Consider the following 26,906-nt stretch of genomic DNA (forward strand, 5'->3'; position numbering starts at 1 on the left):
TCGAGACGGTATGAATAGAAACAGTTGTCGTCCTCGGCTATTGTTGTTGTTACTACCATAATTCCATTAATAAACAGCCGACTACAGATAAGGTAGTAGTAACATCAGCGGATAGTGCTTATCACCGCCTCACTATGGTAGGAGAATATACCTAGCATCATGATGTGGCCAAGGAGTGGTACTACAATGATACTACAGTTTAGAGATTAACGTTGAGCCTGTCGGCGTATGTAGCCACCTTGTCATCATCGAAGACGTTAGCTTCCTGTAGAGTCTTGACCAATTCCATGACGAAGATTTCGGCGATGTTTGGTATGTCCAATTTCATATCCTCAATTATTCTAACATCACCAACAACTCCTATGAAGACCACTATCCGACCGAAACTCACTCAGGATCAGCAAACTCGTCCAAAGCCTTCTCGAGAGCCTTCACTTCCCAAGTACCCCTCTCCACTCCACCAAAGAGCTTGGCTAATGCCTGTATAGTGAGCAATCGAGGAGGTAGTGGAGCACGATAGGGAGTATGACTACCTCAAAGTGGGCCAACCTCTGCTCCTTCTTGATGTCACAGCTTGCACCAATACGATCCATAAGAATCTTACTCTGTTGCTCTGGAGTAGCTGTAATGTCAGCCAACTCCTGAACTGCATTATCAACCTGACCAAAGCTGTATAGTGGGCAGGGTATGGTGTGTAGGGAGCATACGTCGAGTGAGGCACTGAGCTCCTCCAAGGTGCTCTTCACCATCTTAGCGGGATCCTCGGTATCTAGGAGAGCACCAACATCATGGTCGTAGTAGTGAGGAGTACGATTGACTTACGGGCAACAGGCTTAGGAGCCTCAGGGGCGCTCATAGAGCCTGATGAAGGACTCGAAGATCTGTCAATACCTGTAGGATGATGGGCTAGAACCCAAGTCGGCAGCATACAAAGCAGGGCCCATAACTACTAGAGTATTACTTCTGCTCTTCTCCGGCATAGACGACCTAGCAGCCCATGGAGCAGGAGTAGGAGCAACTGGCATTGAGCCTCGAGAGCCTGAAGGTACTCTACGTGGCTGATGACCAACCCTGCTTCCTCTCTTACCCAGTCTGCTAGGGCCGGTGGCTGATAGTCCGTGAGGGACACTACCAGTCCTGGATACGGTACGATGGAGGCCCGAGCCCTTCTTATCTAATCTAGAGCTGCTACCAAACCCACTAGTTCGGGAGCGACTGAGGCCACCACGTCCACCACCACCATCTACAACAGGAAGCAGTTGATAGCACACAACGCGATGATAACTACTTCGGGAATTCTGACGACTGAATTTGGATTCAGTTTCGGCCCGTTCAAGTTCTACTTGACGATGCACCTGTGATATGCTGTGGTGGGACTTAGTGCATACCCCTATAGTATCCATACCTCCGAAATAGTGAGAGGGCCATTGTCCTTCTTAGGGTCGACCCAACGATGAGCCCTCAAATCCAAAATATCCTACAACAAAGGTCACACAGGTGGATGAGATGAAGAGTACATACCTCACACATAAAGCGAATCCTATTAGAGTAGCCCGAGTCGTCGGCTGACACGCTCTTTAGCTTATCAAACGTCGGAGCGAATCTGGACAGAGTGACATCGATAGTGATAATAGCATAAGGGCATCTCACTCAGCATAATGGCTCCATTTAGGATTATCATAAACAGGAGCGATCTCCCTTAGGAAAACACAAAGAGCTTCAATACACTCTTCTCGACCTACTTCCCACATCTGGGTAACCTGAAAGCATCAGCGAGATTATGATAGTGATGGACCATGCAGGCGAATTACACAAACTATAATAATCTTAGCGTGAATGAGTTTTCGCTTCAACAACTGTGCAACAAGTTTGATGTTGCCGAGCATTCTAGTCTTGTATCTGCAGAGGGATAATAGAGCTGGGATGAAGACATATTCAGCCCGGGATCCTCCTTACCGTATCTCGGCCTCCTGAAGTTCCTCTCCTTCTAGGCCACTTTCAGTGAGCTCGACTGGGGGCCTCAAGTTAGATTCGAAATAATGCTAACAACGTCAGCATCGTCCTCCTCTACAGTTTTCCCCCTACCTGGCATGTGTTCAACAACACGTTCTTAAAAGCCATGACCTGCTCCTTCCCTGATGAAACATCCTCGAGTACCGGCTCCTCACCTAACTCCACTAATGCCATCAAGGAGTAGAAGATACTATTACTAGTTCGTAGCCATTGCACAGTCCTTTGACAGACATCAGCATACATAGATATGAAGTGATGCTGAGTAGTGGCCTTCTCAAATAACTTATCCACCAAAGACTTCATATGCTTCTCCTTACATATACCCGTCTCAGCACTTTGGAGTTCATTCTGTCAAGCACACAGATCGTCATTAGTACTATCGAAATCAGCAAGGGTAACAGCTCACCACAAGCTTCTCGAACTTCTCCACAGTCAACTTGTTAAGGATGCCGATAATATGTCGTTCCACCTTCTCATCACCAGATTGCTGAGAACAACAACGCCAATAATATCCTCAGACAGAACGCTACGGGACCCTGCCTCTAATTTCAGCTTCTGTTGAGTAGCCCACGAACTCTCCGAATGTTGAAGTGGTTCGACATACTCGTTGGGGTCAGGAGTAGGACGTCTATCACCACCATGGCGACCAGACTTGCCACCTTTGCGGCCTAAGCAGCAGCAGGATACCCAAGGATGAGAGCTCGTTAAGTATCCTCTTACGACCGTCCTTATGTCTCATTGACCTATGCTTATCTGCATCTCTACGCCAATCCATACCATCATCATCCTCACCACCCTTTTTCATATGGCCCATCCTGACCACATATACTATAACAACCCCTAGTTATATTTCCCAAGCCCACCTAGAGTTCTTGAGGATCTGTGTAGGTATGTTATGATCCTTAGGCAGTTCTTGACATTCAGGTAGATCCCTCAATGAGCGTAGGAAGTCCAAAGTATAGTGCCTAGGAGGAGAGTAGAGAACAGGATATAGGTTATCATCCTTACTGATAGTCCAAGACAGCATCATAGTTAGGAGTAGGGCTAGGTGTGTATTCATCATCATCTTCATGATGAGGGGGATGATCATAACCCTCAGAGGCAGTGACCTCCTCCTCCTCTTCATTCTCTTCTCTAGCTGTCTTCTCGGACTCCTCCGATTCCCGAGCAGTAGCGGCCTTCTCAGCTGGAGTAGCAATAGAGTCGTTGTACCTCTTATGCAGCTTACCTTCAGCGGCCTTGGCGACAGCAGCAGCAGCAGCTTCCTCTTCCTCTCGAGCGATACGCTCCTTCTCCTCTTGGGCCTTCTTGGCAGCAGCAGCAGCAGCAGCTTCCTCGGCCTTCTTGGCAGCAGCAGCATCGGCCTCTTCTTGGGCCTTCTTAGCAGCAGCAGCAGCAGCTTCCTCTGCCTTCTTGGCAGCAGCGGCAGCAGCAGCTTCCTCTTCCTCTGCCTTCTTGGCAGCAGCGGCAGCAGCAGCATCGGCCTCTTCTTGGGCCTTCTTAGCAGCAGCAGCCTTCTTTTTCTCTTCCTCAGCTTCCCTTTCCTCTTGCATCCGAAGGCGTTGAGCGGCCTCCTTCTCTTCCTCCTCTTGTCGTTGTTGTTCTCTCAATACTCTATCAGCTTCCTCCTGCTTAGCTTTCCTCTCCTCCTCCTTCTCTTTAGCCAACTCAGCAGCAGCCGTCAGAGCACTAGCCCTCTCGGAAGATTCCCCCGAAATGATCGGATCATGTGCCTAAAGAGCAGACATCCAATTTACCATCCCAACAGGCCAACCTACCGGCTTCACCGTGGGCGTCTTGGAGGCCCTTATAGCCCAAGCTCCCTTCAAGTGGCGAGGGGACACAGGTGGGCTCAAAGGCTTATCGGAGGGTTCCGTAGTAGATACTACTGGCTTAGGCAGAGTCGGCGATGAGGCAACTACCATCTTAGGTGTAGACTGCTGCTGTACAGCCACCGGCTTGGGCGTGGAGTGCACAGATGGACTCGGCGCCTTAGAGCCCACTAGAGGTGACTTAGTGCTGACCACAAGAGGGGAGGTAGTAGGAGGGACCATGTGAGCCTGCTTAGCCCTGTCCGCCCAGGATGGCGCACCGTTGGTCTCGCTAGGGACCTGCGGGCGATCAACCCGTTTTGGTAAGCAGATCAAGCCCTCCCTTACCTCCTCCTTAACATCAGACTTTGCAGGTACCTAACAGGATGTTGAGCTAATCATCTACGTTACGAGGAGCTCACCACTGTAGCCTTGGGAGCTGCTGTTGTAGGGACAGGCTGCTGATGACGGTGGGCTGTGTTCACAGTTGGTGTCTTGGCAACTAGTACTCTCGGGGTAGATGTCTAGATGGAGTGGTATACGACGAAACTGGTTACAATATCCCTCACCTTAGGAGCCGGACTGCTCGCGGCGGACGATGCCTTCAGCTTAGCGGCCCAGTTCATCACCTGCAAACCCCGAATAAAATCCTACACCCACAGTCCTCATCTCACCTTAGGCTGTGAGCCGTTGGTAGCAGCGGCTGACTCCTTCTCCGCCTCTTCCTTCTTCCTCTCAGCCTCCTTCCTCTCCTCTTCCTCTTCTAGATGCTTTAACTGATAGAAAAAGCGTAAAATCCCTCCACTGCGTCTTGCGCCGCCCCTACAGCTTCCTTATCGAGCTTCTTGCCAGCTGCCAATATTGCAGCAGATACTGCAAGAGAGGGACCAGAGAGGTCGATCTTCACATCCTCCTTCTTCTCAGGGGTACCCTTGGTAGGAGTATCCATACCACGATGATGGGTTGGTGATGTATTGATAGAGGATGGTGCTCCTCCCTTGCCCCCCTGGAAGCATGCCATGCCCCACCAATTCCGTTCACAACGACCTACCTTGCCTCCCTTCCCTCTATTGTTAAAACCCTTGCCTCCCTTGCCACCCTTAGAGGTATGGCCATTCCGAGGGCCTCCCCGACTCATGTTAGGATTCTTCCGACCCTCCTGACTGTTGTTACCAGGAGCAGCCATGACCCCCATAGCGCCACCAGCGGGATTAACAACTCCCATCGGGGCAGTATAGTACGCAGACATCTGAGGTAAGGTGCGATTAAGATATGAAGGACAGAAGAGCACCTACCGGCACACCCACAGCAGGTCCTTGAGGTGTCATGTAATTCACTAAATAGGCTGCTTGGGGATAATAACTGAATCAAGAGTAGAAGGCCAATGATGGTGTAGCCTTACCCTGGATAGTTGGCAAAACTAGCAGCAGGCATGGCGTATTGGTATCTGATAGCAGCACAAGTGTGATGAGGGTAGATAGATGAGGGAAAGGGTAGTACTCAATAGGATAGGCCTGATGAGTAGCAGTAGCGTCCCATCCTCCCTTGGCTGTTACTCCAGTGGTGGGCAGAAGACCATCACCAGCGGCTCTATTTGACGGTGAACTCGCTGAGTGACCTTTTGATAGGAATTCAGAGAGGAGTGGTATGACCGACAGTCTTACCTGATTGTGCGGATTCCGATTGCCGCCGCTTAGGGGTAGAGGAAGATGAAGAGGCAGCAGAGACCTCCTTAGCGCTAGTCGCTGATGTTGTTCTTGTTGACGTTAAGTTGTTATTGTTATTGCCGGTAGCGGTTGTGAAAGAGCCTGTCAAGTATAACTCCTTTATGCAACCAGCACGACCACAAATACCTACCAGGGACAAACTCACACGCATTCGGGTTGAGTTTACTCGATGGCGATGTTTGTGTGGCCATGATGGAAAATGTAACTGCTCAACAACATCATCATCTACTCAGCACCATGCAACTAGTCATCCTCATCATTATGCTACTAGTACTAACCACACTGTGCTCACCAATGCACTAAGGTAGCTTACTCGCGATGAGGATGATAGCGAGGTAGATAACAGAGAGTTGAGTAAATGCAAGATTTTGTAGAGAGCAAGATTCTGGCTCGTTTTCCTCGAAGCTCCAACATCGCTATGTTTGAAATTCAAATATATAACTCTGTTCCCAGAAGAGTGATTATAACATCCTCCTGTAGGTCCTTGTGTAGTCATGTCTAAAGATTTGGACGTCGTTAAGGTCCGTACCTCTGATGGTGTGATCGTACCTATACCTCTGAAGGCTGCCCGCTTCAGCATCTTAGTCAACAACATGATCGATGATGCTAGTGATAGCATCAACGACGAGGTAATATAAGTAGGACTATAGTTATGATGCCTCCTTCACATAGGAGATACCTCTACCTAATGTCACTTCAAAGACACTAAGCAAGGTCGTACAATGGTGTGAGTATCATATTGATCATCCTGTTAGTAGTACCACTCCATTCGCAACTTCTCCCGATTGCCACAAGTCAGGTGTCATCACGAAGCCCTTAAAGATGGGCGGTTGCCTCACAGATAATGGCGTGTCTGATTGGGACAACAAGTTTGTGGATTTACCCGAGGTGGTTTTACTTCCCCTCTCCTCTCCCCCTCTACCACTGTCATGTTGTCCAGGAGGAGCTGTTCGATGTGATGTTAGCTGCCAACTTCATGGACATCAAACCACTACTGGAGCTTTGTTGTGCCTCGGTACTCCGTGACGACTCACCCCAGGCCACTCTGCTTGTTCTTCACGACCATCAGCTCGGGCTTATATGATCTTCTTATCTGAGACCCCTCAGACGCATTTGACTTTTTGTGATGGTACTGAATCGTTCTCGGCGCACATGGGATGGTTGCATAAATATAGCTCGACAAGTTCAGGTAGCATCTTCTATCAAGTCCAAGACGGTTGAGGAACTACGACAAGAGCTTGGTGTTGGTGAGGATGGCTTCACGGCTGAGGAGGAGGAGAAGATACTTCGGGATAATGCACACTGGTAGGTCCCGGGTGGTAGTCATAATCTCATCGTCACTGCTAACCTCTTCCTCGCCCGGGCCCAATCAAACTCCGATCGATATCTCAATCGAAGGCTGGGTGGAAGCAGCAATCTCGTCGCAGTAGAATATTCATTAAGTTCAGTGAAACCCGCTTATTGTGAAGGTTGAGCATGTTAAGGTCTATCAGGTGTAAAGAGGCCGCAGAGATGTTGCAAGAGATTGAGAAGGAGAAAGCCCTCGCCGCCGCTTCTACTGGCGGAGACCAGAAGACTTCCAATGAGGATCAGAATTAGAAAACGGTCGTATTATAACAAAGCGCAAAAATTTGTAGAGTAGTGTATTGATTTTCTTTCAATTAGGTCGGGCAGTAGTGTTCGAAGTGTCAATTGCAAAGGTATGTAAAAGTGTAGAGAGTATCCTTTGATGAGGCCAGAGGTTGATAATGCTCATGCAAGGCTAACAATAGATACCGATAGCGTTCGTTACTTTCTGTATTCGATAGACTCCCATTATATCGGTACAAGTGAGTTACTGATGGGATGAAACGGGAGGCATTAGCCTGGCAGTTGGCAGTACATGCGAGGCCCAATTTTTGCTTTGTGAAGGAGTGGACTCAATAGCGTGGTGCTTTCCTCTAACCGGGTGCGTTCCTTGATGACTCCCACAGTTATGATACATAAACCGATCAGTTGTCACCCAGAGAAGGGTGAGACGATTGATCATTGGTGGAAGACCGAGTCGGTCGGCGGAAGAGATAGAAGACACATGGAGAGAGTGAGATACGCACGATGAGCTCGAGCTCGTCAATTGATTAGAATGGGGGGCAGTGAAGGTCAAAAAATAGATGGTTGATGGGATGAGTCGATTACTCGTCGATGACGGGTGAAATCCCTCTATATACCTTCGCAGAAACCAATCGATTGCCCCGGGCTTGGAGCTTCCGGCGTACAATTTTCATTGACATTCGCTTATTGAATACAGACTCTGTATTACAGAGTCGTGCCATTTTCCATGACTTGACTATCAAGCCCGAATGCACTGTTAAGCCACAGTACGATTAAATACAAGCAGTACTAACCTTGTTGCATCTCGCTATCATTGATGACGATTGTGAACCAGACATCTGCGCTATAGATGGGCAGTGTAACGTTTCCTTACGCTTTGCGTTACGGTGTGCGTAACGTAAGTAGTCTACGGTTACGAAAAGGCCTTACGGCTTACGCTTGATGCTGAACTGCCTTTTTGGAAATTGTGGCGGAAACATTCGCTGTAATGCACTCCACCACAGCACACATTGTTCTTAAACTCGTTTCTGGTGACTCGGATTCAACCGAACCGCGAGAGAATAATATTTGGTTTCGCATTTATCACTCGTCCGCCTTGCAAATTCCGTCCGTCCCAGACTGGCCTGGAACTGCCGAGCCGGTCTCGTCTGGGGATGCGGCTTCACATCAAGTAGATTTAGGCGACCTGAATGATCATTCCTCGTTTCTCCCTGCGCACCTCCGGAAGACCCGTTATGGCGTCGTAATTTTCGGTACGGGGCTTGAAGCGCGTAACCGCAAAAGTGAGCCATAACAGTCCGTAACACAATCCTGCTCATCTGTAATATACGCTTCAAAGCAAGGATTAACTCAACTCGTGGCTGCGCTGCGCGGCCTGCGCATGCGTGCTAGATAATTGTGTCAGTTTTTTCATACCACTCATCCTCCACATCACGTCACATAAGGGCGTCTCCGGGCATATGAGTGATGTCGACTGTACTCGAACAGGATCACTTATGTAGTGATTTTCTTTCGTTCACAAGAGTACTCTTGACAAAACCCTAAACCGTGATGAGGAGTTGTATACCCCACCCTAATGGAGGTGTAGTCAGTACAGTCATGTACTCGACTTCGATGATCCATCCCGTATGGGACTGGGGTGTGGGTATTGCTGAGCGGTTAACTTGTAATCTGTGTAATCATAAGTCAAGTTGAGGGGAGAGAATGGGCATGCTAAAGACACCAGTGCCATAATACGTACACGACACTCGATAGTATCGATTTGGGACCTCGAGTTGGAGTGGTCAGCCTTGCCGTCAAGAGGATTGGATGTATTTCTAAGAGGATTGGATGCATTTCTGATCAGATATTGGAAGCCTCTTTCGAAGCGGCGCAGAACTGTTGAAACCCACGTCCGAGGGCAAACGCTAATTGGCTTTCAGCAGCGGTAACAGTACCAGGAGGAGAAAGTGGAGGCTGCAGAGTGAGGCCCTCCTAGATCTATTATCATCAATCGAGGCTACCAGATACTTGACTCTAGGTCACCCCGGCCAATGGAACCGCACCGTATTCTGGAAATGTTTTGGAAGGACGAGCGTCAGCGACATGTATCAACCAATCCTTGACCTTGAAGTGTTGCACATTCACCTTAGGCTGAGGTCCCTAGCATGCCCCTAATGTGATTCATTGGCATCATCTGCGTATTGATGTGTCTTCTGTATCAGGAACGAGCTCACTCTCCCCGACGCTAATGCCACTGCTGAGGCTCTAGTTAGCAACATACTCGCAAACAACAGGGGTTCGACTGTCTTGAAGGGATTACTCGAGTAGGTACCTGTTCGAGACCCGACTACTACCATCAGTGGAGTGAGTGCTCCTGACCAATTGCCAGGAATCATTACTTAAGATGTGAATATTGTGTGAATATCCCTTAGCTCATGGGCATCGACAGGAACTGTTCAGTTCGCGCGTATGAATGGCCACCTTACCCAGCTACGGGGAGGTATAATGATGTAGTATTCTCAGGCTGGCTGCTGCTGCAGCAAAGTTCCGAGGGGCGAAATTTGCTTTCACAAAATTTGATTATGCATTTAATACATAATCAGGGTGTCGTCTATTCCAGAGTTATATTTTAGTTCGAAACTAGAGGAAGTTGTAACATCGAGCCAGGGACTGGAGCTCCTAGTCAAAGTTGATGAGAAACTTACCACTCGAATAACGGAAGGTACCTTTTCGACCTAGGATCACCTGGATGCTTCCTCCGGAACACTCGAGTGTTTAATGAATGATGAACTCATGGAGAACTATTGGTCGGGCCACTGTTCAAACGTTGAACTTCAAAGCGTTGCGTTCAACAACAAGACGTGAATGTCTAAGACGTCATGACTCACGAATAGCCCAGGTAGTGTCGAGGTATCAGTTGATGAACTCTAGGAAGAACACAACAAGGGAACAAGAGTCAGAGCAACCAATACATCGACCGTGGGGCAATAACAATGAGTGCCCTACTTGCACTCATCTTCTACATGCACTCACACTCAACGCAGCTCAGTAATCGACCTTGGGCTTATTCGCTGTAAAGAGAATGGTGGAGGTTTGATCCATCAAGCAACCCTCCAGATTATAGTAATAATCTTCGGGACAGAACGGGCCAACACCAGTTGCGGGAGAACCAGTGGTATAAGAAGATCGTGGGCAAACTGGACCCACAACAGTAGATAACTCTGGCTTTCGTTGGCGGGGCAACGGTGACTGTCCATGTTGCTTAAACTCAGAACTTAAAAAGGTTACTCCACCATTGAACTACTCCTTGTTCACCGAATAGCTCATGGCCCTTTATGGTTTATTGTCATGTTGGGTCTAGTGCATTTAAGGGTCACTACTCTTATCATCACAAGCTGTGAAGGTTATACTTCTTTAGACTTCTTCCATCACTATTTCCATCAATATCACTTCAAAATAGAGTACTAGTCAGACAAGGCGGTATCGTGCTGCATGGGGATGAAAAGCTTTCGAATACGAAAGAATCGAGAGGACTTGTGACCTTCTTGGATTATTGGGCCACTTGAAAGCCACCTTCAGACCGAGATACACCTTGCTAATATACTCAGTGAGTATTTCCTCGTATCAGGCTGTGGGACACGAGATAGTACTGTGGGGAATGTACACTTCGGAGATCCTCGAACTTACGTTGAATCGCCTATCCGTTGCCAATGTTAAGTCTGGTCAATAATGCTCTTTTATGGGGGACAGTGTGTGATGATAGTAGCATCTACACCACCCATATCTACAGCAGTATACAACCCGAGTAGAAGGAGCATCACATGGAAGGAATCTCTTCTATACTATCCCATCACAGCGCGCCGCCGAAACTTAGTCACCTTTTATGGTCCAAAGCCCACACATATAGGAGATCGATGTGGAACTTCAAAGCACCATCCTGCTGCTCTGACATACCGGAGCTAGGCTAGCTCTGCGCCGCAGAGTCTGCGGAGCTATCTCGATGTAGAGCTGTTCCGCAGAACAATAGGCTAGAAAGTCGATCGTGCTTCTCGATCATCTTGCCAAAAAGATATTTGAAAAGTTGACGTGCTGATACATCACCCCATCAATTCACCAGTTGCCCTGTACTTATGACTAACCACCCTTTTTTCCCACCACTTTCTGACAATTCCGTTACTTGCCCCCGAAACTTCTCAAATGTGGGCGAGCGTCGCTCGCCGAGCGACTCACGCTCACGGGTGATACAGGTTTCGCCAACCCTATAAAACCAGAGTGACCCCTATCAGTTTCAATCCCAAGTGAAGTTTTTAGCAATATGTCGGGTCATCTACAACCGTTGATGCCCAAAAGAAGGCCTCCTGACAAAGGCAGTTTCCCACTTGACCATTTCAATCAATGCAAGCAGATCCACGATAAGTATCGTAATCTGGAATACGCAGGGTTTCCCAGTGTAGGACGCATATTAGGTACCTCAAATGTCTTCGTAAACACAAGAATGATAATCGAAGCTGTCGATTCCTCGCTAAGGAGTATCTCCAGTGTCGGTGAGGCTAACGAAGAATCAATTTTAGTAACCTTCACTCACAGAATGGATCATGGTCTCATGGCGCCAGAGCCGATGGAACGTCTAGGATTCACTCCTGAGGATGATCGAGCACATAAGCCTCGAGACGTTAAGACAGATACTGTGCGTACACGATTGAGTTGGCCTGAGTATTCCTATTCGATCAGGTTAGAGAGGATAAAGGGTGGTTAGCTGGTAGAGAGTTGTTGGAGGCACGAGGGTGGGTTAGGCCCAGGATGTTTGGTGGAGGGGTATGGGGTGGTAACAAACTCGATAACCGGAATAAAGTTAGTGATGATAATGACGATACTGTTGAATGATGGTAGGCATGTTTCTGCTCATTCTAATTTTGTGTTGTTCTCCCTGTAGGAATGAGCACCAGCAGAAGTGTTGTTTAGCAAGGTTGCGGTGTCGGGTCTTGGTGACTGTGTTCCTCATTGTGCCGCTCAGTTTAACTTTTTCCCGATGATCAGACGATTTTTCTGCTCCCCCGCAGCCACCAACACCTATGAGAAATCTGTAGGTCAATTCTTGAGAAATGTAGATCCGATCCTATCAGCATCGATCCAGTCTGAATTGCTATCACCGGAATCTTCATATCGTCACCGGACCCGATCGTTCTCCCGATGGAAATGTGTGGAATCCACACGTTTTCAACGTGATATATAGTTAGCTTCCCATTAGGGTGAATAATGAGTCAATACTGATCTACTGCAAGCCCTGGGGTGAAGATCTATTCAGTCTCAGTCCCTCGCCTTTATGTGTTAACCAGGTGTACAGCTAGAGATGGTGTTTGTCGTATCTCAGCTCGAGTCTCTACTGCGGGCATCGTTAGGAGCAACATCAGCTAAGGTCCAAGATGTATCAGGAGGATGTGGGTCGAGCTACAAGGTCGAGGTCCACTCACCCAAATTCATTGGTAGTAAGCGCATCTGTGTATGTATTGTTGGAGTCATCAACGCGAGAAAAATACGGAGTATTACATATCAACTTGTCAAGTAGGATGAATGAAATCGAATTGTCGCAATGTGAAGGTGATATTTAGTCTGTTGATCTGCGATCCTATGCCTACTGTTGCCTTAGCATTGCTTTAGAATGGTAGTGGACGAGCCTATGTGTGACCTCGTAGAGCTCCTCTGTCTCGTTGGAGATACGTCTCATATTGCAGGCCTCACTCGAATCAAGCAGCATCAAATGGTGAATGACGCTCTGAAGGATGAGATCAAGAAGTGGCACGCGATCACCATTATCACTAAGCCAACTCCTCAGTGATATAACTGTAACATTGTCAGTGTGTTTCTATCTTAATTCATGCAAGCATGGCGTTCTTTTAATAGGATTCACAACTTGTCTTAGTTTTTTTTGACAACCGATGGAATCCTGTGGGAGGTCGTCAGAGGGAGCGGATAAGGTGAATAGAATATAGAATGCGGATCACAAGCATGGTTCGTCGACCTCAGATTTTTTTTGATAGCTCAGCCCCGTCATCGAAGGGGAGTACTGGAGGCGATAGTGGTAGCTTTAATATCGGTAATAGGGTACATTGGATTGCTACTGTAGTACATTCATATGGCTCCGTTGTTGATGAAACTCTGACAGTATTCATTTAGATTATTAATAATATCAATATCGTCATTATAATACGAAATATAATATTTATATAGAAGATAGACTACTATTCCCGATGCCCTATCAATCTATTATCATATTTACACAATACAGTATATATTATGTAATTATAAAGATTCTAAAATATGGTATCATAAGTATATATTTATGATTAAGTTAGATTTACCATTAACTTATATTAATAAGCATATATTATGATATACTCCTTACAGTTGCTCGTTGCCCTGTTCTCGAATTGTTGTTCTATCGTATTCTTGCATTGTTCTCATCGTTCCGAATGTATGCCTGTTCTATTGGTGAGTACACGCAGTTAGTGATGTGAACAAGGCAAACTGTCATTTGGATATAATTATTGATTTTGTTGCATCATATCATCTGCTTGTAGGACCGAAGGGAGTGGCGGCAGAAAGTGCCTCAAACGCATCTATAGAGGCTAGAAGGTGAGCTCATATTGCACCAGGCCTTGATATCTAATACCATCCCTTTTGCAAATTATGTTAGGCAATCCAGTTTTGAGAGTCAGTCGGGTATCCGATATATCCCTCTTGGAATTCGTCATGACACCTTCGAAGTGGAGCGTCACCAAAGGCTCCTCAAGACTAAGTCGAAGACATTAATCTCGTTTCTAGATTGAGGCTTTCTTCGCGTGCAGGTTTTGCCGTTTTGGTCCAAACTGTGAATTCGCCCGCAAAGGGCAATGCTTCTTCGTTCATTCGCCTCAAGAGTTGAAGTACCGTCCCCCCAAGCCAATTGGATATCCGGTAGTAGTTGATGTTGGTGAGGTACAACAGAATGATGTACTATCCGATTTTGGACACGCCAGAGACCTTTTCTAGTAGCGATCGCTTTCCCACATTCTCACTGACATGCAGTGATGGTTTCGTGGTATCGATTTTCCTTGTAGGTGAGATCTCGCGGTTCCTCAAATTATGATGATTACGACGACTTCTACTATGGTGAAAGTACCGAAAATGATTATTACTATGGGAATAGCCAATATGAGGGACACGAAGTGTCTGATTATGATCGTAGTGGAATTTGTGAAGTAAGTTTTATTGGCTTCGGCTCCGTGATGAAGCACCTGTATTGGTAGTCTGAAAGGGTGAAGAAGTCGACTAATTCTACGGAGCCAGCACTCATCGCGATGGAATTAGCTGTTCAAGTGGGTCAGAGCACCTCGACTCTACAATTATGTCGAGTGATAGATTCGAGACTTCGCCACGACTCCTGAACATCTGCAGCTTTTGATGCAAGCAATGACCGTATTAGCCGCTAGTGAGAGGGCGGACAATAACGGAGGTGGTAAGTACACGTCTTGGCATGGCTACTTGTAGTGTGTATCTCATTATCTTGATGCCCATCACTTGATACCATTCAATAACTTGAATGGTCACTCAGGAAAATCTCAATGCTCATGATTGCTCAAACAGGTGGCGTCGTTAATGCAGCTCTCACATTGTCAAAGTCTTTGGGACCAACACAAGATACCTCGGCATCTAATAAGACAAATACTGATCTTGAATCGAACTCTCGTCTGCATACTACCTTCTCGGTGGGTTCATATTTAGTTCGAAATCGGATCACTGGGTGTTGTTGCAGCTGCATGTCGATAATCACTCACCTCTTCCTGATGATGTGAAGACTAACTTTAAGACCGCGCATGAGGAGGCGGGCGGCTCTGCCGAAACCGACCTTCCTGATGGATCTTGTGCTCAACAATGATGCGATGATCTTTATGAATTTAAGATGGACGATCTGTGGACAATATTGAAGTGATATGACACATGCGAGACTGGAAGCTTTTTTCGTTTTTCTTCTCTTTTTTTGGTGTGCACCATTGATTGTGTTCGTTGTTTGCCCTCTCATCGCTCTAATCGTTGTCCTTATCATTGATGTGATACAATCCTCTGGGTTGTCATGGATGTTCGATGAGTATAGCTTACCTCGTGCGGTCAGTTATTATCAGCGCATTTTCAGTAACACAGAGAATGGACGTCTCAGTGGCGTCGGGCGGTGGTTTCACGTTAATTGTTGAGTTCTAAAGTCCGTGCGCCTACGTTGGGGTGAGAGAGCCCTCGGATGACGTTTTCCAGTGCTGGATGCCCGTTGGTAAAAGAAACCTGACGTAGATTTCTTACTGACGTGCTTTGCTCATCGGAGCCAAAGTGCATTGAGTGATGGCATAGAAACTCTGACCAACTCGTTAATCACATTCAAACACGGCGCGAATGGACATATAGAGGATGAAGAATAAATACCTGGGACGGGATGATGAAAGATGGGAAAAGTGATCTGAGCACAGTCAATTGCCCGACGAATGACATTTCGATGCTACTCAATGATGACAATCATAAATGTATTGCCGAGAGCCCGCTCTGGTCATGATATTTCGAAGTAGTTCTTTTTTAGTTAGTATATTCGCTTCGTTGCTTGCGTCATGTATTTGTATGCCCTGAAAGCAGGGTAGGGCGATTCGCGACGCTGAGGCATGTTGTGGTCCAAACCGATGGTGCACTTTCAAACTATGGATAGGATCAATTATGAAGGCGGATATATTTTTCCGCCTGAATTTCGTACCGCTCCTTCCAGAGATCCCACGAAGTAGGGGGTGATCTGTGGCATTATGTGATGTCGACTGTACTCGAACAGGATCACTTATGTAGTGAATTCCTTTCGTTCACAAGAGTACTCTTGACAAAACCCTAAACCGTGATGAGGAGTTGTATACCCCACCCTAATGGAGGTGTAGTCAGTACAGTCATGTACTCGACTTCGATGATCCATCCCGTATGGGAGTGGGGTGTGGGTATTGCTGAGCGGTTATTATACTGATGCATAGTGATGTCCGATGTTCAGAGCTTACTCTTTGATCGATTCACTATTGACAGTTAACATAGTAATGCTGTTGGAGAGCTCGTACTTCGTCTATTATAACATTTTCTAGACTGGGCTTTGGTTATCACATATCTCGCTAGGAGTCTAATAGATTCGTTCAAGTCCTGCTCAGCGATTTCGAGAACGAAGGATGCTGTTGCTGACGAGTCGTCAGTGACGACGATTAATGGTGGCCTCTACTACTGCAAGATCAGCATCTCCATGCCTGGAGAATGCTGTAGACACTATGACCACCACACGTAGAAGGGGCTCCCTCGGGAATTCATGGGTTTGGATTTGAACTACACGAGGGTTATCGATTGGCAGTAGAAGTAGTCCCCTGCTGTCAGATCGTCCCCGATGTTGAAGTAGCTATGGGTATGAATGGGAGGGACATGAGATAGTAATGGAGGAGGAAGGCACTCTGCGATCTTCACAGAATGATGCGGAGCCTCGTGTGGTCCATCGTCCAGGATGAGCCCCTAGCGGTGGTTTGGAAGACCTTCACGGTCACCATATTGACAGCAGGCTCAGTGGCGGTCAATTCCCTGACTATCGATCTAACGTAAATAAATAGACCAGTGGTCCTGTCACCACGTCGTGTGATGCTTATGGGATTGCTGGATGACCTAGTGATGGGGCTAATGATGTCGTGATGGTGTGGTATTCTACTGTGGGATGCCACTCAGGGGTATCTTCAATCGATCGACTCTAGTGGGTCGTGGACGGCACCCCAACTCGGGGTACCCCAAAGTCTGTCAGACCACACCTCGTAGGTCAGTACTGTTTCCGCCGAGATCCTTCAGCACACTCTTTGCAACGTAAGAGGACATAGTAGATGCGCTGTTCATTGCGCGCGACAATTTGATCTATCCTGAATTAGCGGTAACACAAAGCTACTTGAGTTTGTCTACCTAATGGTGGCTGGGGTGTCGGTAGGGGTGAATAAATGGGTCGATTTCCTCTGGGTAAGAGCCTCTGATGTTTCAGATCCATCATGGGGACTACCACAGGTCAACTGATTTGAGTTTTACAGTTAACGTCAATTGATCGCCTTCATGTGTTTCCTTGACAGTTCTACATGTAACCTTTCCCCCTTCCCCATACGTCTATTAAGGATCGGACAAGGCCTATACCCATCGATGTTGTATCGACTCTTAATTCTAGTGGAGGCTCCCAGGAGATCGAATACAGTATATCTCGTGTTTGAAGATGGCTATAGAGATGTTGTTTTAATCCGGTAGAGCTCCAGTTATACTTATTATTATCAGCATTCATTTATATACGGTAGTGATGCTAACTCAGGACCAATAATAATAATCTTTGGCCGGGTTAGTAGATATTAGTCCAAATCGATTAAGAGGGCGCGCGGTATTACGTTTGTGCAGTTTTCGTGCAATTTTTTGGTTAATGCTGCAAGTTGCACTCAAGTACGCACCTTGTTGGCATCGCTAGAGCTACAGTTGCTCAACCATTCATCCGAAGACTCCATAAAACAAAAGTATGAGCAGTACCACACCGGGGCAACATCCAACTCATCATCATCAACAACAGCAGTTTGGTTCGGAGAGGGAGGAGGGTTCGCATCATGATGACGAGGGAATCAACGCGATGGGAAGTCGGAGTGATGTTAGAGGACATCGATTTGGCTCTGGTAATTTAGGGATAGGGTAATGCTGTGAATTCGTTACTTTGTAACATTTTATAGAGTGAGATTCGTACCATAATTAGTTGGGTAAATTCCGCGTCACGCTAAGTAGAGCAGCATTACTCGTGCGGACTTAATACTGAAATCCCCCCTTGTGGGGGTCCGGATCGACTCGTGATCTATCCTCGTGGTGGTGTGTACTCACACTCATTCTCGTTGATCTCGCGCCCATTGCGAAGATCGATGTTAACTTGGTAGGGGATCGAGGATCGGATGCCCAACCGTCGACTGGAGGCGGCCCTCGACGTCGGGCGGAGCTGCCCGAGACCATCAGGACTTTCCTTGATCGGCCTGATGAGGTTGCTAGAGACGACGTTAGGTGATAGCACTGGGTGTGGCGGGGTTAGGGTATGATTACTTTCAGAACGATCATCAATAATTTTGAGAAGACCCAACTGGTAGAGCTCCTTGCCCATGCTTCCACTATAAGCAAGGAAGTGCGGGATGCCTTGAGAGCAGTGGTAGGGAGTAATGCGACCTTCAGGAGGCTACTGGTTAGGAATATAAGGTTATATTTGGGGAAGGAGGCGAAACGGTTTAAGACGGTTTTCCATGTGTCAGTTTTCAAAGCTCGAGTGATACTGTTAAGAATGCCCTGGGTAAATTTGGTGTGATTGAAGAGGTAGTGCAAATGGTGTCGCTATCACAGCGTAGGACTTGGTGCTATGATAGGGTACGGTCGTGTACGATCGTCACACTGGGAGGAGTAAAGGGTTTGCATTTGTTACATTTGAACGCGTTGAAAGTGCATGCGAGGCAGTTAGCTGCTCTAACCAAGGAAAGGTAAGTAGGATTACCTCATTACTGCATAGTGTATAAGTGTACGTATTAGATTTATCTGGATGGTCGACAATTGATTCTCAAGTTTGCTGCTGATAAGATAGACCACGATCAACAAATGGGGGTCGTTCAAGGTAATGTATCATTTTGGTGTATTAAACTTATGCCTGTGTGTTCTTAGCCACTCCCAGTGGTGCTGAGAGGGATAAGTCTGTCGAGGTGATTAGTGTCATGATGGTAGCCACTGGTTTGACTGCTCTTTGCAGATGTCGACGTCCTCTGTGGGAGGTGGTGGTGGTGGTCAGACGACAGGTGGAGTAGCGTCATCCTCTGACTCTGCGAATAGGGGAGGAACTTATTCCAATCAAAGCATGCGTAAATTATTCGTATACAATCTTGCACCGTATACTACGTCTGAGACTTTAAGAGTAAGTTAGGCTCGATTCGAGGTAATAAAGGTTGTTGGTAATGGTATTGCTTTTTAGGAAGTATTTGGAAAGTATGGTCCAATGGATGAGTGCATTGTAGTTTATGACTCTGCTGGAAAGAGCAAACGATATGCGTTTGTAACGTATAGTAATGTAGAAGATGCTTGGGCTTGTTTGGAGGTAAGATACTAATGGAGATCTCAGAAGTAGCAGGAGGAGGAATAAAGGAGTTTGTAACCTCAGGAACCGCATAAAACGGTCGATGGTCGAATGACATTCACTCATCTAGCTTCTGAGGGGAGTAGTAGTGGTGGAGGTGGTGGTGGTGGTACAAGTGGGAGTAAGTTATTAGATGTACCAGCTCGGAATCGAACCGGAGGTCCTTTTCTGTGTAGGTGGAGAGTATGGGAATCGGCGATCTCGCAGCAACTTCGCTGGGACCAATCGGGGGCCGCCCCTACGGGGTCACTCTCCGATTGGCAGGAGCGCTGGGATCCCTCGGAGCGGTTCTTTAGGAGCAGGAGCAGGAGGAGCAGGCGAAAGAACTCCAGGCGGCGGAAAGGGATTGAAGAAGGGGTGGGTTGCTGGTCTAGTCGTGAAGTTCTCCGTTGTGTTCATAGTGTCCCAAGTTCAATTCTCAGTCGAGATGTTTCTTGTATGTTCAGATACGCATCAGGCCCGTCACCGCAGGCCGCGGTCCAGATGGGCTCTATGCGGGGAACTCAACAACAAGAAGAACAACAAGGGTTGCCTATGACTGTGAGTAGTGGAATGGATCGATCCCATGGGCTCGAAACGTGTCCTCTCTATTGCTTATCCGCTATGTTTGTACCCTTTAGGAATTGCCCACAACAAGTGATCGATCGCCGTTGGGCCGTCAAGTACGCCAACAGATGGAGAGTGGGATCCCTAAACACTCACAGCAAGTAAGCAAGCCTCTTGGGAGTAGCACTATGACTGTTGTTATTATCAGACTCCTTTTATCGGAGGTCCACTGCAACAAGCAGCAGCGTGGTCCCCCGGGCCAGTTGGTAGTGGTAGCACTCGGAATAGTGCACCACCACCTCCTCCACCTTATCCTTCTGATTACTACTATTCTGGCGGCGCTCCTGGGCCCTGGGGTCCGATATTCTGATATTATCAAGAAGGATAATAATGACGTTGTTGTTATCGTTCTTGTTGATTATTATCATCATCATAATCATTATCACAATCTTGTCGTTGTTGGTTTTTTCTGTTGTTCATTATTTGCTGCTACTACTACTACTACGACATTTGCTGCCACTACTACTTCTACAAGTTCTGCGACGGGTATATATCAGAGTACTTTGTATAACATGGGCCTTCTTTCTCAGTTAGAAGCTCATGTCGTTTATCATCATGATCATTATCATCATCACCACCACCCAGTATAGTAAGAGTGTTGATGATGATTCAAGGTTTGTGGCCTGACTGTTGTGGCGGTCTCTTCACTGATTCCACCGAGACAACCATCTTACTCTCCTCCTCCTCCTCCTACACGTACACTAGCATATTATACCCGACAATGTTGTTGTTGTTGTTGTTCCGTATCTTCATCATCATCATCATCATCTTCATCATCATCATATTCCATCCTTTGCAAGATTACCTAGCAGCATTAGAAGAAGAAGAACACCAATCTTTAGTGTTTAGTTATCTAGTCAGGATGGTGGTGTCTGATAAAACAAAGAAACCGAACATAATAACGGACGGAAACCAGTTGAAGTGATGGTGAACATGTGATTTCAGGACACCCTACGTGGGTATCCTCCTCCATTAAGCATTGGGGCCTTGGCAACCCATCCTCTTCATATCCGAGTGGGGGCTTTGGTACGATTACACCCACAACAGACTCCTCACCAACACTTCACCATGGCATCGCCAAATAATGAATGAGTTGAAGTGTGGTAGGAGACAGGAAGGTAGGAAGGCACATATGATGATGATCTCAGGCAGTGTAGTAGCGTTATCTGGTCTCAGGTATGAGGAGCCCCCTGCACTCGTTGTCATCATATGCGGTATCAAGAGGGAACATCTGCTATGGTAAGCTTACTCATCATACCTCATATGAGTATCCATCCCAGAGCCTCTTTCAGTTTTCGGTTGTATCATCGTCACCAGGGCTCCAGTCTTCGGGGACCTTCCTTTTTGTTGCCCGACAAGAACAATACACCCCTCCACATATTCTTAGTATATCCGCTTTTTCGACTCATGCAAAGTCACCTCAACGAGTACCATGCTGCAGCTCAGGGAGGTATGGTTCACATGATATGACCTCCAAATTTCAGGGCCTAACTTTTCTCCACAAATTCTCAGCATGCACGTTTTAAAATCGGACCTAATCTCATTCTATATACCAACAGAGAAATGACCTTTCACAACGGCAGCCTCCATACTTCAGCCCATATTTGAATGACCTATCAATTTCGTTTCTGTACGACAGTATTCACTCCATCATGAACCATCCTTGTATGAAACATACAAGGATGTGAACATCTGGTATGCCGCTGTAGGAACCGACTGTGAAGGGGCTCATACACTCCCTGTAGCTGTTATATAATCATCACCATAAGCTACTAGTACCCGTTTCAATGGTTACATAATGGTTCTGTCGTCATTGTCGTCGACTTATCCCTTGTCGATGCTATGTAGGAGGCATCGGGGGGACTCATGTCGACAACACAGATGTCGGTCGAACTATCCTACAATTGTGTATGTTGTGTTATTCTATTGACTCAATGCATGGCATGAACAGTGATAGTGGGGTTGGATTGACCGAGCCCATCGAAGGTTACCTTAATGTTCACATGCACGGAATATGCACGTAGTCTAGTACGAGTAGTCGCTGCTCATAGTAGGACATTCACGGCAGCGGTAGTGGAACCCAATGTTATCAAATTGGGGGTGACCAAGCAATGGTGGAGAGAGGCGAATAAACCGGTAGGAGGCAATAACACGCAGTGAACGAGTATTGTAACCGTACCTATAATAGCTCTATTGTGGAACTTATGGCATTGTGTGGATGCATACATCGATAAGAATCCTTACTAACTCCATCGTGGGACAGTGGATGTTGTCCGATTTCCCACTACTTCCTGGCTAAATGCAATAGCGTGAAATTCGGTCTCGGATGCAGGCATGATACGAGTGATCCGAGTTTGGTTATCAGTGTGATATTGATGGTAGGAGCAACAACAATTAGACAATGCTTACAGTGCGCATACCAGACGTAGCAGCTCGATAGTACTTCGTTGGCTACCCCTTCCGATTGTATGTGGTCTTAGTAGTGCTGAACGCTTCTCAGGTGATAGATGATCTCGAGGATGACACCAAGGAGAGGAATATCATTACAAAGCCACTGCGAGCTGGGACTATGCTGTACGGCAAGAAATGCACACGACTTGATCATCATGGCAATGGTGTCGTGAGTGATCCTCGATCATTAACTCCTTGGCACCCTTCTTGTTGTTCTTCTTCTACAGGTGCCGGTCTATTCTCGTGTTTGTAAGCATCTATATACTCCTACCCATCCTCGAGTCCTACCAGGGGATACAGTCGATCTTAGTATCGAGCGGAAGGTCGACTTCTGGGATCGTAGGACGTCTCCAAGATACGCCCTCACTATGTATGATACCAATTTCCCCCCGCTTTCTATCGACGCACTTGCTGCTCAGACAATCGGGAGTTAAGACTAGCGACCTGCGAGTTACGGATATTCCATGTGAACATTTCGTGGAGGGTTGCAGTGGATGCAAGATACTTCCTCTGCAATATAATGAACAAGTATCGTCTAGCTATGCATCGGTGATCTATGCTCATGATGATGATTATGATGACAGGTGAAAAGGAAAATCCGTTTCTTCAGCAAACTGTGCCCAAGCCAACCTCTCGAGTTCCACAAGAGCACACCCGAGTTGGGATTTAGTGAGTTCTGTGGGGATCTGGCTGGGATTGCTATCAAAGAGAGCAACGGCTTCCTCGTTGTGATGCCACATTGTCGTCTCTTTAGGTACCCTCAGCGTAGACATCATATTCAACGAAGCCAAGACGACGTCTGGCTCGACCGTGCCAATGGTGCAAGTAACTGATTGTCATTGTGATACCATAACTTGAGCCTTTTATTGGCAGTTCGGGACATTGAGGTTCGACACAGGACAGAACATGGCACTAGCTGAGTGTGCCTTATTAACACCATTGACGTCAAGGGTTCGTCATGTTGCTATGCTTGTTATCAAGGAAGCTGTAGAGGGCACTCGTGGCCTCAGACGGGACTCTAGGCTCACCGTCTATAGTGCGAGGAACGGCTCTGGTAGGCTATGCCGATGTCTTCCTGTCGTCTTCATACTCACATGCAAGGTATATTACGTCGATTATGGGTTCGTACGAATGACAGCGATACACAGGCCTTAGTAGGACTGGAGATATCACCAGGATGTTCGAAAGAATGTGAGCTTAACGGGAATAACGGAGAAAGATACAAGCCGTGCGGAGTGTTGGATAGAATACTTCTGATGTGCGATATTGCTCCTGGATTCCTTTTTGTCCATTCGTGTGATCTTTCTCCAGCATCGTGTCCTAGTATCAGATTCAGTCTATTGGATAAGTTCTCGTGCTTTCTTGTGTTTGGCCGTGTGCTCAGCGATGTCTTCAGGTCTGACTCAACTCAAGGCATTGGGTAGACGAATCAAGGACGCCTGTGGTAAGGCAGTGACCGGAGTGGTGAGGATCGAGAGCTATCAATATGCTAGTGAGGCCGCTGACCAGCACTATATCGATAGTCGTACGTCATTAGGGGTTGAAGAGGAGGAAGAGGAGGTCTCGTCTCGTGTATACGTCGGGGATGTCCCACTCGTGGGTGATGGATCATTACCAATGTCAATAGAAGGTTTCGATAAGTAATCCTCGACTCCCTTGAGCTATGTTACGGAGATGATGTCTCAGTCCGTATATGCTGCAGACGAGCGGCTACTACCCGTCTCACAGCAGCCTCGCTGGTATACTTCTCAATACTATTGTAAACATGTGTGAGACTGACGATCGCATTGTGGATTTATATGCATCACGTACTCACGGCCTCTTCACCGGGTGAGCTCAGTTGAGCTCAACATCCAGGCCTGTATGCATCTTGGTAGGCTCCTAGTTGCTGTCGGCAATCCTACTATTACATGCGTGTTGGATTCTAGAATGGTCGAAGGCAATCACACAATAGCGTCTTCTTTCAATGACGAGGATGCCCATTTCCTGGAAGTGTCAAATCTAAGCACCCCTGAGGGTTTGATCGACCTCGACATAGAAGGACCGGTAGGCACTCTCCTGTTAACGCCACCTCCAGAGGAGGGAGTGTCATCGTGTGTGCGGGAATGGATCGATGAGGTTGCGCCCCAGAGGATAGTGTATCATAATACGTCCTTCCAAAGTGCTACCGATGATATCAGGAACTTGGCCAAGAGCAAGCGTGATGGTGTTTCGTACAGAGTTATCGAATTGAAGGGCTTCGATACAAACCCTCATACAATGGAGTGCTCGATAGTGTTGCTTATGCAGAGGGAGGTCGATGAGGCGGAGGCCAAGGCCGCGGAGGAGAGGCGAAAGAGGAGCTCTGATAGCAGTAGGGATTACCTCGGCATCGATGAGGATGAGGAGGAGATACACTGGAACAGTGATGACGATCTTGATGTGGATAAGCTGGTCGCTCAGTATAGTGGCGGTGTACAGGGAGGTAAGGATGGTATATACGATCACACTGAGGAAGAGGAGGAGCAGGAGGAAGCACATAAGGAAGAGGAATGGAAGCTGCCAGTACAAGATATTGACCAACCTCCCGCGATTACAGACGAGCAGGCTTCTCCAACGATACCTGTGAACCCTCCTCTGCCTGGATTCGAGGAGGACAACGAGGGGACTAGTGTACAGAAGCGAAGGAAGCGAGCTGAGGCCGTGGAGGGTGATCCGAGTGTGCACAGGAGGAATAAGAATAAACGATGGAAACACTAACACATGCAGTTTAATGGTTTCTTGTGTGCCAAAATTTTGTTTTGTAAGAGTATTGCCTTCTATTGCGGTCAGTGCCATCGGCTGTATTCTATGGTAATTCTGGCTCAACAGTGAGTGTCTTCGAGGAGGCTGTCACCGATGGTGAATCACCCTCATTCTCCATCGGAGGGTCTGTGATGATCGGCGATCATTGAGGGCTCGTATGCTGCATTCGTATCTCCCATCATGAGCATTGAAATGTCGTGCCGGTCATGGTGCATGCTTTCCAGTCGTGGATTATGATTGTAGTGTCCTTTATACGGATGCTGTGGTTGCGGCTATCAGAATTTGAACACCGAACTGCCCGCACTAGGAAAGATATTTAGGTAAGCAATAGACTTCCTTTCCATCCGGTGGGCCCTCCTCAAATGTTCAGAATAGCGACGAGTCTGTGACTGCAGAAGACCTACGACAACGCGTGCATAGTGCTAGGGCGGACTGGCAGGCTGCAATGGATCCCTTCAAGGATGTCAACGAGTAAGCTGCCCTCTACTTGAATACCTGTTACCTTCGCTGTCCACAGCGCTATGGAACGTCTACTTCCTTATCAGCGCGAAGCGATCATCCACACGTTGATGCGCGGGTGTTGGCGATTGGAAAGCAGACTAAACGGTGCCGGGGAGCCACATAACGGGACGCAGCAAAACGGAAATTGGATGTTGTGAAAGTGAGAGGACGGTCGACTGGTGCGGATTCATGTGTGTCTATTGCAGATCGCTTGAGTTGGAAGAATTCAGCCACAAAAGCGGACGACCCAGACAGAAAAGTAGGTCGATCCGTCATTCGAATGACGGTTTCGAGGATACTCTCTGGCTGCTCTGCATGCTCTGGGAGGAGCAGTCAATTTACAGCTATTTATCATCTTTCAGCTGACCGAATTGAGAGAGGTACCACTAAACTTTAAAGTACTGAGGTTCAAATGCGGGGAACAGCGCAGGAAGCAGCAGCGGCTGTTGTGAAAGCCGAAGGTAACGTGCAAGCAGTAACTGTTAACTGAATCAATGAACACTCTTGTTAGGCTCAGAAGATCGAATGAGTGAGACGAAGCTTTCCAGTTGGAGGTTTTGCGTTTTAGTGCCATTGGCGCAACGCCAAGTGATTAGCAAAATGGAGTGGATGCGGAACATTGGCCAGTAATACCGGCCCAGTTTTGCTGGCAGTGTTACCAGTACTGGTATGGCATTCACATGCTCAGAGTTTCACAAGGGGAGTGGATGAATGCTCTACCTAGTAACTCCTGACTCTCACTACAGAGCCCTTTCGATCGGTGTCTATTCCAAGCGATTTGATTCGTCTCGGAGACACCATGTCTTTGAGACAAATCGATTGGCTTGGCATATTTGACGTGAGCCCCCATTATAATCATAGAAAAAGCATTCGCAGTGGCTCTCTTACAAGAGAGTCTCTTGTATCCGATTGGGGCACGGCCGTTGAAACTTTCCGTTGAAACTTTCCTTGATAACGAGCCGTTTATGAGTTGGTCATACTATTCTTCTGCTTTGAGACTCCGGCCAACAACTTCAGACACCTTCATCAGTCCACGCGACCTTCTTCCCCACCGACCTCTCTCTTCAACTCACCTCTCGATGCATCTGTTGCTCCAGTTTGTGCGAGCAATAGCCGTGACAAGGGGGAATGTTTCAGACACGGTGCCGTGCGACAGTCGAGAGAAACGTCACTTGCTTTAGCGCCGGGAAATCCCGGATGGCTGTCAGTAAACGAGGGAAAGGCAACAATACGTGACTA

At 47.3% G+C, this 26,906-nt stretch overlaps 6 protein-coding genes across 6 annotated transcripts; 5 read left to right on the top strand and 1 right to left on the bottom strand.

Moving 5' to 3' along the window:
* Positions 1 to 23: 23 nt before the first annotated feature.
* Pmar_PMAR020690 (Eukaryotic translation initiation factor 4 gamma, putative) lies at positions 24 to 5,745 on the bottom strand. The gene is made up of 34 exons (XM_002775661.1): positions 5,682 to 5,745; positions 5,489 to 5,632; positions 5,325 to 5,442; positions 5,227 to 5,271; positions 5,120 to 5,186; positions 4,876 to 5,073; positions 4,651 to 4,830; positions 4,499 to 4,600; positions 4,394 to 4,453; positions 4,247 to 4,348; positions 4,173 to 4,202; positions 3,792 to 4,124; positions 3,242 to 3,746; positions 3,022 to 3,199; positions 2,877 to 2,978; positions 2,734 to 2,828; positions 2,554 to 2,681; positions 2,420 to 2,500; positions 2,211 to 2,361; positions 2,086 to 2,168; positions 1,957 to 2,042; positions 1,812 to 1,899; positions 1,651 to 1,760; positions 1,522 to 1,603; positions 1,406 to 1,477; positions 1,289 to 1,355; positions 1,088 to 1,243; positions 962 to 1,039; positions 823 to 891; positions 708 to 769; positions 534 to 659; positions 392 to 480; positions 197 to 341; positions 24 to 151 (listed from the first exon to the last, which is right to left on the bottom strand). Exons 1-33 carry the CDS (start codon positions 5,740 to 5,742, stop codon positions 200 to 202), a joined length of 3,990 nt encoding a protein of 1,329 aa, XP_002775707.1. The 5' UTR covers positions 5,743 to 5,745; the 3' UTR covers positions 24 to 151; positions 197 to 199.
* Positions 5,746 to 6,045: 300 nt separating this feature from the next.
* On the top strand, positions 6,046 to 7,150 carry Pmar_PMAR020691 (sulfur metabolism negative regulator, putative; the record flags this gene model as incomplete). The annotated part of the gene is made up of 6 exons (XM_002775662.1): positions 6,046 to 6,180; positions 6,224 to 6,305; positions 6,351 to 6,439; positions 6,492 to 6,566; positions 6,741 to 6,856; positions 7,045 to 7,150. 6 exons carry the CDS (start codon positions 6,046 to 6,048, stop codon positions 7,148 to 7,150), a joined length of 603 nt encoding a protein of 200 aa, XP_002775708.1.
* Positions 7,151 to 11,711: 4,561 nt separating this feature from the next.
* On the top strand, positions 11,712 to 12,007 carry Pmar_PMAR020692 (hypothetical protein; the record flags this gene model as incomplete). The annotated part of the gene is made up of 2 exons (XM_002775663.1): positions 11,712 to 11,810; positions 11,855 to 12,007. The coding sequence occupies 2 exons, from the start codon at positions 11,712 to 11,714 to the stop codon at positions 12,005 to 12,007; spliced, it is 252 nt and encodes an 83-aa protein (XP_002775709.1).
* A 145-nt stretch (positions 12,008 to 12,152) lies between these two features.
* Positions 12,153 to 12,959, top strand: Pmar_PMAR020693 (conserved hypothetical protein; the record flags this gene model as incomplete). The annotated part of the gene is made up of 3 exons (XM_002775664.1): positions 12,153 to 12,206; positions 12,495 to 12,606; positions 12,856 to 12,959. 3 exons carry the CDS (start codon positions 12,153 to 12,155, stop codon positions 12,957 to 12,959), a joined length of 270 nt encoding a protein of 89 aa, XP_002775710.1.
* Positions 12,960 to 13,593: 634 nt separating this feature from the next.
* On the top strand, positions 13,594 to 15,333 carry Pmar_PMAR020694 (hypothetical protein; the record flags this gene model as incomplete). The annotated part of the gene is made up of 8 exons (XM_002775665.1): positions 13,594 to 13,612; positions 13,702 to 13,756; positions 13,969 to 14,077; positions 14,221 to 14,361; positions 14,410 to 14,478; positions 14,522 to 14,615; positions 14,747 to 14,868; positions 14,916 to 15,333. 8 exons carry the CDS (start codon positions 13,594 to 13,596, stop codon positions 15,036 to 15,038), a joined length of 732 nt encoding a protein of 243 aa, XP_002775711.1. The 3' UTR covers positions 15,039 to 15,333.
* A 2,448-nt stretch (positions 15,334 to 17,781) lies between these two features.
* On the top strand, positions 17,782 to 25,122 carry Pmar_PMAR020695 (conserved hypothetical protein; the record flags this gene model as incomplete). The annotated part of the gene is made up of 26 exons (XM_002775666.1): positions 17,782 to 17,844; positions 18,078 to 18,217; positions 18,263 to 18,406; positions 18,460 to 18,520; positions 18,571 to 18,681; positions 18,731 to 18,812; positions 18,860 to 18,897; positions 18,945 to 19,106; positions 19,164 to 19,286; positions 19,350 to 19,407; positions 19,502 to 19,682; positions 19,772 to 19,865; positions 19,946 to 20,032; positions 20,080 to 20,137; positions 21,080 to 21,170; positions 21,986 to 22,067; positions 22,432 to 22,551; positions 22,610 to 22,752; positions 22,802 to 22,910; positions 22,967 to 23,051; positions 23,137 to 23,207; positions 23,256 to 23,436; positions 23,779 to 23,874; positions 23,920 to 24,022; positions 24,069 to 24,212; positions 24,260 to 25,122. The coding sequence occupies 26 exons, from the start codon at positions 17,782 to 17,784 to the stop codon at positions 25,119 to 25,121; spliced, it is 3,489 nt and encodes a 1,162-aa protein (XP_002775712.1). The 3' UTR covers position 25,122.
* Between the last annotated feature and the right edge of the window lie 1,784 nt (positions 25,123 to 26,906).

This window comes from Perkinsus marinus (assembly GCF_000006405.1).
Source record: "Perkinsus marinus ATCC 50983 genomic scaffold scf_1104296955874, whole genome shotgun sequence".
NCBI lineage: Eukaryota > Perkinsozoa > Perkinsida > Perkinsidae > Perkinsus > Perkinsus marinus.